A 16,571-nucleotide genomic window follows, 5' to 3' on the forward strand; every position below is an offset into this window, starting at 1 on the left:
AGCCTTCTCGCCTGTCTTGATAACATCTGCACTGAATTTTCTCCCTTTGTATAATTAGGTATTTGCTTTGACTTGAGATTACAGTGTGACTGGCGTCTCCGAAATTTCAGGCCCGAAATATGTGCTGGGGCCCAGAGTGGTGGGAAAACGAAGCTTTCGCCCATGGGGTTTCAGGTTCAGTTGGGAGGTGGGCAACAGTACGCTGGCTGCTGTTGGCATGAAATCTGCCCAGCAACCCATCAACGGGTGGGAAAGGGAGCTCCTGCCTTGCTCCCGGAGCAGTGTGGGGTCAGGCCTGGTGGACAGAAGGACTCAGGACGGCAGCACAGCTCCCCCTCATTCTCTTCCTGCCCTTCTTCCCCCCATATCCTTCCACCCCCGCAGCAACCCTGGCCCCGGAGTGACAGGACTCAGCAAACAGGAAAAGATGCACTAACTGCTAAGAAATGCAGTGAATCCAGGCTTAACCCCAACGGCAACTTCAGAGAGTCAGGGCTTGGAATCTTCCTTTACAGTGCCCGTCATGGTCTGGCTATGTCAAGCCAGAGGAGCTGTTTCGGGTGTGAGATAAGGAGTGGTTCTCTCTTGTCTGCTCCAACCAGAAAGGAAGCAAAAGGATTTGCATACCCGCTCCGCGACATCTCTGGAGTGAGCTGTATCTCAGCAGTGACTTCATTTCCCTTAACGGGGTTTCCATAAACTCCCTGGAAGGTTCCATCCAGCAAGCCACACTGATTGTGGTGTGGGAGTTTCTGATAGGCTTGTTTGTACTTTCCCTTGGAGACCCCAGAGACCCCAGGGGAGTGATAACTGGATGATGGAATATTTGCTAGAGGAAGGGAAATGCATTTTTTTAAGATAAGATTTGATCCTGAGCAGAGGGGAAGTTCCCAGATGCCTCTGTAATGTTGAGCAGTGAAGTGTCTGCATAGGTCTCCTTCCCTCTGGCTTTGCTGAAGTGGCCTCAGGGCTCCCACCCCAGGAGGATTCTGCCTCTTGAAGGTGCTTCAGGGGCTTCCTGGGGGTAGGATGGGTATGGCCCTACCACACATGGGGACCTCTGACTCTCTCAGCTGGAATACTACCATTTCCCTCTGTCCTTATACAGTACTGGTGACTTTGTTTAAGTAGAAGGGCTTTGCTCCAGACAAAAGGTTAGGTCATTCCATGTTGTTCCTTCTCTCCTAATAGGGCTGTAGCTTCCTTGAGGAAGACCCTGGTCTTGCTCAACACTGCAGTGTCCACTGTGACCTAGTGTGGGACCTGTATAGAATCTTGTTCTGTCAGCCTCTGCTTGCATGGCCCCAGTGTCTGCGGGGCCAAGGTCATACTCCCTCACTTGGTGTTTAGGACCTTCAGCATCTGGCTCCGGACTGACCTCATCTCTTTCCTCCCCCTCCTCTCCCTCTCCCAAAGTCTCCTCCTCTCCATCCACCTGGAACTTCTTTCTCTTGGAATGGGTGACCCCTCTGCAGAAGTGTTCTTTCTTCTCTTTATTCCTGGTGGAAGTAGGACAGAAGTAATAGTTGCAGCATGATGGGCTCTGGAGTGAGACCACCCAGGTCTGCCTCCTGGTTCTGTCCCTCTGGATCTGGGAAACCAGGGGCCCGTTACCTAGCTGTGTCGTGCCTCAGTTTTCCCATCCATGAAATGAGGATAATAATAGTTTCTCCTTCTCCAATGTGCTGGGAGTACTAACTGCTAAAACACATGACGCATGTGAACTGAGCGTCCGGCACGTAGTGAATGTTCAACACATGCAGGCTCTGGTGACGGTGACGGTGAGGATGGCGGTGACAGTGATCATTGTTAAAGACCTTCTTTGCGAAGTCTTTTCTAGCTCATCAGGCAGAGTCAGCATCTCCTCTTCTGGGCCCCCAGTAGAACCAACCACAAAGCGTTCTGGTTTCTTACCCCACAAGCCTGAGTTTGCCACTAGATGGAGAGTCCCTGGAAGACAGGGACGGGGTCTCAGTGATAAGAGCGAGAGTGTCTACCCTAGTGTGTACCAAACTCCTGAATATGAGCTTTTTCTTATCCTGTAAGTACTTTATGAATATCTAATTCACATACCATATCATTTACCCTTTTAATGTGTGTAATTCAATGGTTTTAATATATTCACAAAGTTGTGCAACCACCACAATGACTGAATCCTAAAATATCACCCTAAAAAGAAACCACACAGCAGTGAGCAGTCCTTCCCCACTGCCCTTCCCCCGCCCTGTCCACCACTAATCTCCCTTCAGTCTCCATGAATTTGCCTATTCTGGACATTTTCTGTAAATGGAATCATACCGTCTCTGTCCCTTTGTGTCTGGTTGCTTTCATTTAGCATGACATTTTCAAGGTTCATCTATAGCTCAGTAATTCATTCCTTTTTGGAGTTGAATCATCCCTTGTATGGACATACCACATTTTGTGTCTTCGTCAACTAATGAACTTTTCAGTTGTTTCTGTTTTTTGGCTATAATGAATAATGCTGCCATGAACATTCATGTGCCCATCTCCATGTGGATGTATGTTTTCATGTCTCTTGGGCTGATGCACAGGAATACAGTTGCTGGCTTGTCTGGCAACTCTGTTTAACTTTTTGAGGAACTGCCAAACTGTTCCAAAGCATCTGCACCATCCACATGCCTGCCAGCGACAAATGTGGGTTCCAGTTTCTCCACATCTTTGCCATCACTTATTTTTGTCTGTCTTTTTGATGATAGTCACCCTAGTGGGTATGAAGTAGTATCTCATTGTGGCTTTGATTTGCATTTCCTTGATAGCTAATGACTCTGAGCATCTTTCCCAGTGCTTACTGGCCACTTATATGTCTTCTTGGAAAAAATTTCTATGGAGATTATCTGCCTGCTCTTTAATTGGGTCATCTTTTTTTTTTTTTTTTAATTATTAAGTTGGTAAATTCTTTACATATTTTGGCTACTAGTCCCTTATCACATTTATGATTTGCAACTATTTTCTCCCATCTGTGTGCTGTCTCTTCACTTTCTTATGATGGCCTTTCAAGCATGAAAAGTTTTAGGAATGAAGTCCAATTTATCTCTTTCTTCTTGCTTTGCTGGTGTAAGGGTTATCACATCTAAGAAACCATTGCCTCATCTGAGGTCACAGTGATGCACCAGAGCTTTTTAAAAGCTAGTCTTATTTTTGATAACTCTGTGAGGAAAGAGTAGTATACCCATTCCCAGATGAGGAAGCTAAGAGGTCAAGTGCCAGAGCTGGGCTTTAAGCTCAGATTAGTCTGACTTAGAACCTCAAGTGTATCTTTCTGTGCCTCCCTGCCAAGTCCCTGGACTTCTGTGTCTTTCCCAGGGTTTGGTGCGGGGACTGGTTTGGCCCACAGGTGAGGTACCTTGGGTGGATGAATGGCAGGTCCTAACTGGTGCTTCATTTACTACTTGCTGGTTCATTTGAGTGGACCCGTTAGCTGTTGGCAAGGGGTTTGTGTCCACAGTGCTAGAGATCACCACACGTCTCTCTCCTCTCTTACCTCTGCAGTGTCTCATCATTGGGGGAGGACCATGTGGTTTGCGCACTGCCATTGAACTTGCCTACCTAGGAGCCAAAGTGGTTGTGGTGGAGAAGAGGGACACCTTCTCCAGGAACAATGTGCTGCACCTGTGGCCTTTCACCATCCATGACCTGCGGGGCCTGGGAGCCAAGAAGTTCTATGGGAAGTTCTGCGCTGGCTCCATTGACCACATCAGTGAGTAGAGCCCATGGGGCCAACCCCTGGGGCACATCTCTCCACACTGAGTTTCCAGGATGTTCCAGCTTACACGTCCGTGGGGGTCCGTACATTCAACCGGCAGACATTTCGTGAAGGCCCTGCTCCGTGCCTTATGCTACCTCTGGGCTGCATGTGCCCCACTGAGTTGTAGGCACCATGAAGTTGGGGCCTGTGATGTGCCCCGCTCACCGGATTGTCTCAGGGCATAAAGGGGTGCTTGACACATAGTAGGTGCTCAGTCAACTTCTGCTGAGTGAATGGATGAAATATGGGGAAGAGAATCAGAGGTGGGTAACATGGTCTGCCCTCGCAGAGAGCTCACCGAGATCTTGTCAGGGATAAACTGCACGTTAACAGAGCCATTAGACTCGCTAGAGGGGTTCAGATGAGGGAGGCACACAAAACCATGAAACGGGCCAGGGTGTCGAGCAACACGTGGACGTTGTGGTGCCGGTTCTGGGGAAAACCGTGGCAGGTTTAGAAGAGGAATGACACAATTGGCAGGCCCTGGACCAAGTTTCCTTGCATTTTAAAAAGAGGGAGGGCATCATGACAGGGGTTCACCCAGACAAGGAGGGGGAAGTAGGAAACATGGATTTCAGGCCCTGGGCCAGCCCTGCAGTCAAGCATGCTCAGGGGAACATCCAAGCCCTTCTGCTCTGTTACTCCAGCCTGGGTCTCTTGAGGCAAGATCTGTGCAGACAGGCTGTGGCAGAACAGACTTCCCTCTCATGCTGAGTGGAGAGGAGGCCTTTAGCCATTTCATATATAAAACTGTGTCCTATAAATGTCAGGGAGGTTAACACTGTGGGGAGAGTTCAAGGGCTTAGACAGATCCGGGCTCTAAATCTGTCTTGCCCATTTGCTGTGGGACTTGGGTCAAATTCCTTACCTTCTGCAAGTCCCAAGTTTTGTCTCCCTCACATGTGATGAATGCCTGCCTCCCTGGACCCTCGAGAGGATCAGGTAGGTGAGGTCAAGTTTGTGATGTGCTTACCACTGTGCCAGCAAGCAAGAGGAAGAGGAAGAGGCAGCTGGCATCCCCAGCTTCAGGTTCCAGAGCTGCCTTCTTTCAACTCATGGGGGGCAGGAGAGCCCTGAGAGCCATGTTCTCATGAGGACGGGAACTGACAGGAAAGGGTGTGGGGCTCAGAAGAATGACTGAAGACAGTGGTCAGCCACATTGGGTGTAGTTTAGTCACGGGTACAGGGGAACCTATCAGCAGTGGCCCCAGACTGTATTCCCACTCTGGGATGAGAAAATTCCAGGAGTCTGTTGGAAAGAGATTTGGGTTTGCCCAGAAGGCTGCTGTGTCAGCTTTCAGGAATATTCTCTACCACCCACAGAAGAATGTATGTTGGTGCCCAAATCAGAACTACAGCATTGAGCACCACTTTCCCACTGAGCGCTCCTGGGAGGCAGAGCTGGGCACCAGGGGACCTTGCAAGCGCCCCCTCTGTTGAGCTGCCTTCCCTGCCAGTTGGGAGCCCCTCTCTGCCCCATTGATGGGGCTCCCATTTAATCCCTAGTTCTCAGAAAATTCCCCGTGTTCAGAAACCCTGGCAAGACTCTGGATCTGAGATTCTGACATTTGGGGCACTCATTGTTAAGAGCGGTTGCATTGGCTGTGAGAAGGGAGGCAGGGAGAATTTGCTGAACACCTACTGTGTGTTAGAACAAGGTAGATTAGGAGCCTTGAAATGAAGAGGAGAGGCCAGGCCGTTGCCTAGGCCTGTTTCCAGGCAGGAGGGGGATCGGATTCTTTAAGCCCGAGCTGACTGGCTTCCTTTCAGACAGATGCTGGTCTCCAGACCCAGCTGTGCCCCAGCCCCCAGCACGCCTCAGCAGTTCCCAAATGTCTTGTGTCAGCACCCTCCTCCCCTTCCCATGTGCTCACTCCAAAACTCCTTCTGAGCAAATGGCCTTCCTCCTCTGCTCTGGGGAGGAGAAGCCACTGGCGGGCACTCCCATCGCCAGCCCCTCTCTGTCCTCCTGCACTGGCCTCCACCTGAGTTCCCCTTCCTGCCCTCCCTGCCGTGTCTGAGTCTGAGCAGTCTGCTCAGCTCCACTCTGCTCCCTCTTGGTTTCCTGCCCCTTACCTCACTGCCCCTCTACCCTCTCTTATTACCTTAATTTTTTTCTATTTCAAAACATTTACCATAGAAAGAGAGGACTCTTTGTCGACTTTGTGCGTCCCACCCATGACTCCTTCCATTGAGATCTGACTTCTTCCCACCTCCTGTGAAAGAGATTTTCGCTGAGATTTCCACTCCTAGAAGCCTCCTAACTCCCAAGTGCCCTGGCCTCTTGCAGCCATCATATCCCTAATCTGTCTGTGGGATTTGGTACTCTGTTGGCTTCCTGGACTGCAACTCCAGCCCTGTTCTGCCACTCCTCTGCACCCCCCCCCCCACCTGCCTCCGACCATGGTGGCCTGCCCTCACCTGTCCACTTGTGTTTCCTCCACTAGAGTGCGTTCTGTGTCTCTATACCTACCATGGCACCTGGTCCACTATAGATGCTCAATAAATGTTAAGTGTACAAAGCCCACAAAATAGAGAGTTTTGCACTCTACAGTAGAATATTCAGAGACAGACCCATGTGTGCTGAATGACCAGGGATGAGTTAGTGACACTCATCGGGGGAGTTGGGGCAATGGGTACAAGGTGACTTCCCATGAGTCCAGCTCTGTGGAGAGAAATCCCCCCTCATGCTGACCCTGGATGGCTAAGGGCTTAGGCCCAGTCCCCCACAAAATGAGCCATTTCATCACTGACTTGTGGCCATTACTCTCGAGGTTGACTCCTCTTTCCATCTTTGCCTTGTCAGACCAGCGGCCCTCTCAGGGAGGAGGCAGGAAAGGAAGAGCCTCCATCTTGAGAGCATTTTCTAAAAGCTAGAGCGCAGTCTTGGAACCAGACAGATCTGGGTCCGTGTTCTAGTTTGCTGCTGTATGACCTTGAATAAGTCACTTCACCTGGCCGAGCCTCAGTTTCTCATCTATAAGATGGGAATAATTATCCCACAGTTAAGGGTTAAATGTGAAAACGCTGAGTGGCCGGCGCATAACTAGTTCTCAGTCGTGATCATCATTGGTCTGTTGCTCTGCTCAGAGATCAATGAGGAGCGATTATAGAGTACCCTGCATACAGGAGGCACTCAAGCATGGCTGCTGACACCTCTTCTCTTTCCCCTTTCCTACCTAACAGGCATTCGTCAGCTGCAGCTCATCCTATTCAAGGTGGCCCTGATGCTGGGAGTTGAAATCCACGTGAATGTGGAGTTCGTGAAGGTTCTAGAGCCTCCTGAAGATCAAGAAAATCAAAGTACAGTATAATCTTCCTCTTATGTTTACAAGTCAGATATTGGCAAGTGGAGATCACATTTGCAGCTCTCAGAGAATGTTCCCATAAGAGTTACTCTTGTTGGGAGCTATTGGGCATAATCCCATCAAAGGACATTTTACCTTTTCTGCCCAACGCAGCCACCTTAGGTTTGCTCTTCTCCTCCCAGGGCACTTATTAAGCCACTAAACCTATCCTTTGGTTACCGTGTCAGTGGGAGGTGGTACTTTGACAAACGAAGTACTAGGTAATTAGGATAGAAGATCTAGATTCAGTTGTTTGTTGAAGTTCATTCCTAGTTCTTCAGACCGCATGGGAACATACACGGACGTGTGGCTGCACTTGTTCCCACGTGATATTTTAAAATCCAGTAAAGAAAAAAAAAAAGTGAAGCTTCTTGAACAAACATGAAATAAGGGCCCATAATATTATTTGGTATGTAATTATTTTAAAGCCTTTCTGAAGCATAGTTTACCAACCACGGAAGTTACCCGTGGTGGGTAATGTCTTATTTAGCCATGTTGCTCTTTTTCCTTATAGTATATGTTCATGTAGGTGCTGATTTCATGCACACTGTGGACCAAGAGTTTGTTCATGATGCCTCTGCAGCTTATCTCTTACCAAAAGCCGCTGCTGCCTGGGTAGGGCTTGTGGTTTGGGTAGCTTCGTGTTGGAGACCTCAGAGTCTCATGGGCTCATTAGAGCTCTGACCATTCCTGTCCTCCATTCAAAACATTCCAGAGTGTAGGAGAGGCGTTTAGTGACCTTTGTAGCAGGACAGCATCTTTTAGGGACCTTCCAGAGATACATGTGCCCTTAGCCTCTCCCAGACCCAATTCTGGATGACCAGCAAGGTTTTACCTGGAAGTGTTCCCATCAAAAGCTCTGTGCTGCCCAACAGAACATTTTGAGTGTAATGAAGTGGGAATTTGAACTGGTTTCTGGACACCCTGCACATCCATCATTTGGGTCTGGTCAGTAATGGGAGGACAAGGAGGATTGTATGGGAGTATGAAGAGGATGTGGTAGAGTGCACTGAGACAGAGAGGGTTCAAGTGGGACTGGCCTGAGGACCATTGATAGACTCTCAGCCTTTATAGAAACTGGTTAAATCAGGCATGGGGTGGGCGCTGCTGGTTTACCTTCTCCAGGATTGAACAGATACTGAAGCCAGAAGGTCTCCAGATGCGAGTGTGAATCAGGAGAACTCTGGGTCTTTCCCTGGCAGATCTATCTGGGGTTCCTTTACCTAGAGATATCCCCTTTCCCCCGGCCCACACTGCAGGGACCTCCCACCTTTCTCTGCCAACTCAAACCATTTTTCTGTTTTGGTAGAAATCGGCTGGCGGGCGGAATTTCTCCCTGCGGACCACTGTCTGTCGGACTTTGAGTTTGATGTCATCATTGGCGCCGACGGCCGCAGGAACACACTGGAAGGTGAAGACTCCTTTTTCCTGGAGCTGAGGATGGGGGCCTTGGGACTGGGAGGGGGCTACAGAATGGTGGCCCTGATAGAAGGGCAGACTGTCCTGCCAGGCCTGAGGCTGATCATCGAGAGCGCAGGTGTTCATGGTCTGTGAACCATCAGCCTTCCTACCTATAAAATGAAGATAATAGAATCTTGTCATGAGGGCTATGAAAGGACTTATATGTAAAAATGCTTTATAAAGGTAAAGTGCCATGGCAATTGTGAGTCAGCATGCATTTATGGAGCCCCTGTCAGTGAGTCCACGGTACTGAGCACTCCCACACTTACTTCATCCAGCTAAGACAACTGTTCTTAGAGTCTTGGTGGCCTTCTTCTTTTGTCACGTGTAATACCCCAGCAAGAAGAGCCCATCTCTTCTGTAACTTGTAAGCACAGTCATTGCTGGGCAGTAAGATGAGCTTTTCCCCAGACTTTCAGGGTGCAGAACCATGCTTCTCTAAATTCTGAAGTTAGAAGCATAACATGTTTTCTTGGAGTAAGATCTAATCAGGTTGGGAGAAGAGCGCCACCACCAGAAATGTCTTCAATCCCCTAGTCCCTCCCCCAAAGAGTAATTGATGCTGAGATTGTACTAATTGGCACTAACTGTCTGAACAAGAGACCACAGATGGCGGGTGGTAGTGGTCCCACATGGCCTCTCAGGCTGGTGGCTAGATCTGCTCTTCGAGCTTGCCCTGCTCGCGGGCTGCAGGCTGTCATTTTCTGATGGAGAGGGCACGTCCCCCAAGGACAGAACACACTCCTGGAAAAGAGGGCTGATGCTGGAGGATTTGAGAGGTGTGGACTGCCTAGCTGGGTCCTCCCCACCAGCTGTGCCACCAGGACCCTTTCCCCACTCCTTTGCCTCTCTCTTTGCCTCCATCCCTACACGTGCCAGACCCCTGCAATCAGTAACCCATATTTGACCAAGATTTTTTAAGCTGTTAACCTGAATGTTGTGCTACTAGAATTTTGGGGAGCCATTTTGATGGTTGGGTAGAACTGCAAGTCTGAATATTTGTAAATCCAAAATCCACACTTTCCTGAGTATAGTTAGGCATTTCATGGACAGGAAAAGAAGGATAAGAAGAAGGAGAGCCACTTAGGCAGCTTAGCACCAACTAAGTAGACTAGAGTGTGAGTTTCTCTATGTTGGCCCTACTGACATATGGGGCCAGATCATTCTTTGTCCTGCTCCCAGTAGGAAGCTTAGCGGCATCCCTGGCCTCTCCAGGCCAGGCTCCAGTAGCACAACTGGCTCCCCCCACCGCCATGCCCCACGCCAAGTTGTAGCAACCAGAAATGTCTCCACATATTGCCAAGATGCCCCTGGGGGCCAAAGTCACTCCCAGTTAAGAAATACTAGACTAGAGAATAATGGCCATTTTTGACCATTTCAATAAAAGTTTAATGAAGATGGACTTAAAGAGGAGGTATTGAGAAAAAACCCCAAAGTTTCTAGTCAAAGGGAGTATTGACAGAGAAGCTTGGGAATCATCATGAGGTCCGAGTATGTGGTGAGCAAATGTAGGGAGAGTTCCCGGAGGAGGCTGAGGACAAAGGCATGTCCAGAGAGCCTGCCCTTGTGATGAGAGCCTTGAGTTAAGCAGAGTCAACAGTAGTGTCTGGAGCAGAGGGAAGATTCAGGACTGTGGGATAGCCAGATGCTAGAAAGAAAGGGGATGGGCAGAAGGTGTTCCAGTGAAGTGTGACCCCTGCTTGGGATCCTCTGTGTCACCACCATTAAAAATCAAAGTTAATGTAAGCCATCAAAAACTAGAGGAACCCCAAGAATCACTGTATCAAATCAATTACAAGTTAGACTTCTGTCTCCTCATTAGATATTTACTGAGTGTGGGTTAAGCACCCACTGGAGACTAGAAATAGAAAATTTGTTAAAATTCCCATCCTACAGGAATTCAATCTCATAATCCTACTTTTCAAGGGGGGGGGGACACAAAAAACGCTGACAATTTAGTTTTAATTGTAAAAGTTCAAAATGCATGTATCGTGGGTTTATCTAGCTGCTGTGCCTAACAAGCCTTTAGCATGATGGGCCTGCTGGGAAAATCACTTGAGCCTTTTGTCTGTAGAAGCCTCACAAGAATAATTGGTCCTATAGATTTTAGGAAGGGGGAAAGTCCCCTTGACTGAAGCCTCTGGGGATGGGTTTCTTCTTGGGGTACAAAACTTGGCCTGTCCACCTGCCGCGTTCTCCAGGCAGAACTCTGGGTTCACTGGCCTGTGAGGCATCTGAGGACAGCTTCCTCCATAATCTTTCTCAGTTTTCACACCAAATGCAGAAGAAAGACTCTCCTTTCCCCTTTTTCTTCATGCAGGGTTCAGAAGGAAAGAATTCCGTGGGAAGTTGGCTATTGCCATCACCGCCAACTTCATAAACAGAAACAGCACAGCTGAGGCCAAGGTGGAAGAGATTAGTGGCGTGGCTTTCATCTTCAACCAGAAATTTTTTCAGGACCTTAAAGAAGAAACAGGTGGGACCTTCACTTTTCTCTAAACCAAACCATTGTCCATGCCGGGCATTCCCAGCTCTTGGGATTGGGAGACTCAACTCTGATTATGTGGAAGCAGGGACTTCTCCTTAGGATAGAAATGGGCAGATTCCTTCAAGGACAAGAGAGATTCTCGAGGGAAAGTTCTGGATGCTGTACGTCAAAATGGATAAAGATATATTTACTCAGCATTTACTCAATAGGCCGGTTCAGTGCTGGTATTCAGTATCATGGGATACAAAGTTGAGGCTGGCATGGTCTGCTCCCCAAGTAGCTCCTTGTCTAGTGATGGACACCCAGGGAAACCACCCTGATGTGGAGATCGGTCTGTGCCTGATGCAGCATGAGCTTTAGGGAGCCTTGTGAGGAGGGAGCCAGCAACCTGGGTGGGTCTCTGAAGAAGTGTAGGTGCTTTGGTTCAGGGTGCCAGGTGTCCTTCCGCATGAAGAACATCCAGAGAAACCCAGGGAATGTGTACTCACCCCCACGCATCAATTGTCCCCTAGCTGTGGGCCTTGAAATCTTTTGAAGATACTCATTTACTCAACAAATACTTGTTGATTGCCTGCTTGAGGCCAGATGCTGTTCAAGGGCCTGAGAAAGAGCAGTGGGCAAAATGAGACCCTTCTCTGGGGAGGGACAGTAAACAAACAACTAGCTCGTCTGGCAGTCACAATGATGGTGGAGAGAAGGAAGCATGGCAAGGAGAAAGAGGGATGAAACCCTGCTGCCAATTAAGTAAATTCCAGATTTTTTTCTTTTAACCTGATTTAAAAATCTATATCTCTCCTTGAAAGGCAGTGTGACAACAGTGTTAAATAAATTTTTAAAAAATTTTTATTTATTTTGAGGGAAAGAGTGTGAGTCAGGGGAGACCCAGAGGGGGAGGGAGGCGCCGAGGAAGAGGGAGAAAGAATCCTCAGGCAGACTCCCCACTGAGCAGAGAGCCTGACGTGGGGCTTGATATCATGACCCTGAGATCATGACCTGGCTTGAAACCAAGAGTCAGACACTTAACCAACTAAGCCAACCAGGTGCCCCTAAAATTTTTATGCTAAAAATAAATCATCCACACTCAGCATCACCTAGCACAGAAATAGTGCTCATTGCCATATACTGCTTTTCGGTAACCGTCCACTTGTACCCTCCCTTTCCACATGGCTCCAGCTCTTAGCAGAGTGTCAGTACTCTTTGTGATTCTGGTTTTCTCATGTGGCATCGCATTGTAAATGTTGTCCATGTTGCAGCCGCATCCCCCCAATGGTCACTTTTGCAGGCTGCAGAATGGCTCGTGAAGAGGCTGTACATCTCTGCCCCCAAACATCCAAATGGGAGGCCTGGCAAACTGTGCTTGGCCATGTGGGTCCATATTCTCCTCAAGCTAAGAACGGTTTCAATAGTTTGGAATGGCCGAGGAGAAAGCAAAAGAGTATTTTGTGGCAAATCAACAATTGTCTGGAACTCAGGTTTCCAGGTCCATAAACAAAAGCTTCCTGGAGCACCGTCACCCCTGGTCATGCATGTCACTGCGCATGGCGGCTCCCCCAAGAATGGTTGTGGGCCCGATGGCTCATGAAGCCTGGAATGCTTACTTTCTGGCCCTTTGTGGCAGACGTGCGCTGGCCCCTGATTGACCGTTACAGAGCACACCTCTCCTGCTGGACTCTTGCCAGTGGGGTTTTTTGGAATGGGATTCCGTATTGAGCAGACTGTGCTGCTCCCTGGCCACGAGGATGTGTTCCCGTTGTCCGACTCTCTGACTGACCACGTGGCACGATTTTATTGAATATTTTCTTCTAGCATATTGTGTTCTTGTGCACGATTTAAGAATGAGTTCAACCCTCCGTTCCTCTCAAAAACTAAGAAGATAAATACTTCAACAAACCACCAAATATGGATTCTGACAGGACATTGTGTGTGTTTTTCCAAATGTTTCAATGAGTTTCCTTTGAATTTCGCTGTGATAGTCACCTTTGGCCATTGTTTCACAGTGCCCCTTGCACAGTGACAACGATGAATTTCCTCCGATTCTCTGGGTGGCCCTCTGCATTGATGGCTATTTCCTACTTAACAGTAATAAAGGGGTTCCTATGGTTACCCAGCACACCTGTGTCAACCACTGATAAGTTTTGAGTCTCTTCCTTTCCCTTCGGAGAAGCTAAGCCAGTGGTTTTCAAACTGGCATGTGCATCAGAATCACCTTGTGGGGCTTGTCAAAGTGCTGATTGCTGGCCCCATGCTCTGTTTCTTGATCTACTAGATCCAGGGCACGGTCCTAATCCTTAGCATTTCTAGCTTCTCAGGTGATGCTGATGGTGCCAGCCAGGGTGACCCCACTTTGAGAACCACTGAGCTAAGCTCTCACAGCATTTTTTTTTTTTTAATACAGAAACCTAGTCTATAAAGTATTTTGGCAATTGCTGGAAAGTGAAAAGCTATACAACCCAGGCCTCTAAACTGAGTTGTTCCTGCCAGGGTATCTGGGTTCCCTCCCACATAAGGGGGATAGTAGAAACATTGCTTAGCACAGGCTTGAAAGAATTCACCCAGCTTTTTGAATCTCTGGCCATATACAGGGTGTGGTGGATGGGACTTGGAATCAGACTGGCTGGGGTTCAAGTCCCAGCTCTGTTGTTGCTTGGTGCCATGCCTCGGACCACTCTTCGCCCTTCTGTAGCACTTTGCTCTAGCCTGAAAATACGGGTCCTCAGCCGTTGAGGACTTTGAGGTTTTCTTTTTTTAAAGTGTTTTCATCATATTGCAGTATATAAATATATCAAATGAACATGTTGTACACCTTAAACTGACACTATGTTATATATCAATAATATCTTAATTTTAAAAAACACATAGTGTCTTTGGGACACCTAGGTGGCTCATTTGGTGGAACAGCCGACTATAGAGTCTGGACCCTGATCTCAGGGTCCTGGGATCAAGCCCCGTGTCAGACTCCTAGCTCACAGAGGACTCAACCTGAGGATTACCTCTCTCCCTTTGCCCCTCCCCCTGCTCCCACGGGCATGTGCTCTCTCTCTCTCCCTCTCTCTAAAATAAATCTTAACAAAACAACAACCCCAAAACAGTGTCTTAGTGGTATGCTAAAAGCTAGCTGTGTGGAGATGGGGAAATTCTAGCCCTCAGTGTTATCTTTTCTAGGCTTGTATGTTTTAAAACCTTGCCTAACGTAAATACATGCAGGTAAGTAATGACACCTGTGCTGGGGCGAGGCCCGGCGGGAGTCAGACTGAGTCCATGCACGCTTCTCTTCACAGGGATTGATCTTGAGAACATTGTTTACTATAAGGACTGCACCCACTATTTTGTCATGACCGCCAAGAAGCAGAGCCTGCTTGACAAAGGTGTCATCATTAATGTACGTATCTCTTGGCTGCCATGTCCTTTCTTTCCCTTTGCGACCCAGCATGTGCAAGAGCAAGGGGTGGGGAGGCGGGAAGGAACCACCGCCCACCGCTCTCCTCCTCCGTGCTGTTGTGTGAGCGTTGGATGAAGGAGCCCACAGCACTATGGGCGGACGTGTTCCTGCAGAGAGCCAGGCTGAGACCCGCACTCAGGTGTTTGTGTAAGCCTCTGCCCCCAAGAGATCAGTGGGGTCTTTTCCTTCCCCACATCTCTCTCAACCCTGCCCCTGTTTTGGAGAGGTCCCATGTCATTTGGAGGCCAATGGGGGCTCCTCGTTCTACTGGGGCACTGAGAATGCATGCGCTTGTGAATTTCCCTTGGTGGCCCTCTTGTCATGGGGGTGGCACGGAGCTGTCTCTTCTCGCGGTCAGAAAGGCTCCACTTGAATCTTGGCTCTGTGGCAGATTAACTCAGGACTGTGACTAAGCTGCTTAGCTTTTCTGAACTTCAGTCTCCTTCTCCAGAGACTTGGAATAATGGCTTCTGTCTGAAAGGGTTGTTTGCAGGAGTAAATGAGAGAATGTACAGAGTAGCTGTCCCAGTGCCCGGCCCATCTAGGGGGGTTATGGATTCCCTGTGTAACTTCTGTCTGGTTTGGATACCTGCTTTTTTGTCCTGCTGGCTTCCTGGCCTCTGTGTCCTGCCTTTGCATCTTCAAAAGAGCACCGGGTTGGAAGAAAGCACTTGGAGTTGGGGACTCTGAACTGGAAGCTTCTTTGGGCAAGTTTATAACCCTTCCAGAGCCTCTGTTCCTGCCCCAGCTGCTGCCTGGTACCTCAAGATAGGGATCCTGTTGTCCGAAGTCAGCCTGCTCTACAGGTGCAGGCTGGGTGGCATGGTGACCATTCACTGTTGCTTGTCGGAGATGAACGTCTGTCCTCTTGCCACTTTGTGCTGGCTGCCGGCCGGGTGCCATGAGTAACCCAGCCGTCCCCTGGGCCGCCTCCTTGCTCAGAGCCTGAGTTGCAGACAGGAGGCTGTGAATGGTGGGATGGTGGGTGCAGGAGGCTGACTGGGCACAGCTAGTAGATGTGTGAGCGATGGGTTTCAACGTCTGGTACTCCCTGGCTGACCCAGTCTGGGGGAGGTGGGGTGGGGTCCCCTTCTTCCCTCTGCTCCACAGGCATCCCTCCTGAAGTTGCCTTGTCCCTCGGGAAGCCTGTGGCAGATAGTGAAGGACTGTTTGGTGTCCAAGGCTATAAGCATGGTGGGCATCTCTGCAAAGGAGGGACGGAGGAGGGCTTTGTTGGCCCCACACACCAACCCTACGGCATCAGGCAGAGTTCGACATGGGTTTCCTATTTCACTGGCTGAGTATTCCAGCCTCTGGGATACTAAGGTTCCCTCAGGGTATCCCTGGGCATTTGTCCAGACCACGACACGTTGCTCACAGTGACTCAACTCTTTGACAGTTGTCGTAGCCCCTGCATACTCCCCTCTCTCCGTCACGGCACAGGTGGGCCAGCGTGACTCACTGTGAATCCATCATGACTGCGGAGGAGCTGGGAGCAGATCCCAGGCTCGTGGGTGTCCTCACCAAGGCTTTTCTTCTCCTCACAGATTCCGGGGGCATCTTCCAAGCCGGTACTGCAGGGCCCCCTAGGTATAAGATAGGAATTCTTGGCTAGAAATTACAGGCCCCAGGCCGGACATGAGAAAGCTGGATGGCCATTTGGTTCAGGAGTTCTGGCCTTGAGTCTCCCCGTGTCCAGCCAAGCTCTGTGGCATTTGCATAGCTGGGAGCTGGTCCATCTACCCTGAGCCACTCAAATTAACATTCTTGTCATGCTCCCAGAGGAATGGCAAGTCTTCTCTCACTTTCTCTCCCTGCATGGGTCAGCATCTTCCAAGAGGCACACAGAGGTGCTGAGTGAAAGTGTATCGACTGACTGACCTGCTTCCCCATCTATTCCTGCTGATCTCTGGGCTTCCCATGGCTCCTGAAGGGAGAGTGAAGTATCTCCTCAAGAAACCATGTCTCTGGGCTCCCAGCTCTGTCCTTCTTGCTCTCTGTCATGAGGAGGGTGGACCATTGCCGGGCCCTGCCTCTGCTGGGCCGTATACATACAGGCTGGGGCTCCCG

The 16,571-nt window shown here is 49.3% G+C and overlaps 1 protein-coding gene across 12 annotated transcripts in view; it reads left to right on the top strand.

Moving 5' to 3' along the window:
• The window catches only part of MICAL2 (microtubule associated monooxygenase, calponin and LIM domain containing 2), a 210,769-nt gene that overhangs the window by 77,644 nt on the left and 116,554 nt on the right, over positions 1–16,571 (top strand). For all 12 annotated transcript variants that reach the window (XM_059136366.1, XM_059136355.1, XM_059136373.1 and 9 more), the window contains exons 4-8: positions 3,511–3,718; positions 6,953–7,069; positions 8,423–8,524; positions 10,895–11,050; positions 14,341–14,441. In XM_059136366.1, coding sequence (XP_058992349.1) covers positions 3,511–3,718; positions 6,953–7,069; positions 8,423–8,524; positions 10,895–11,050; positions 14,341–14,441 — 684 coding nt within the window. The remainder of the gene's footprint in view (positions 1–3,510; positions 3,719–6,952; positions 7,070–8,422; positions 8,525–10,894; positions 11,051–14,340; positions 14,442–16,571) is intronic.

The sequence above is a fragment of the Mustela lutreola genome, chromosome 1 (genome assembly GCF_030435805.1).
Source record: "Mustela lutreola isolate mMusLut2 chromosome 1, mMusLut2.pri, whole genome shotgun sequence".
Classification (NCBI taxonomy): domain Eukaryota; kingdom Metazoa; phylum Chordata; class Mammalia; order Carnivora; family Mustelidae; genus Mustela; species Mustela lutreola.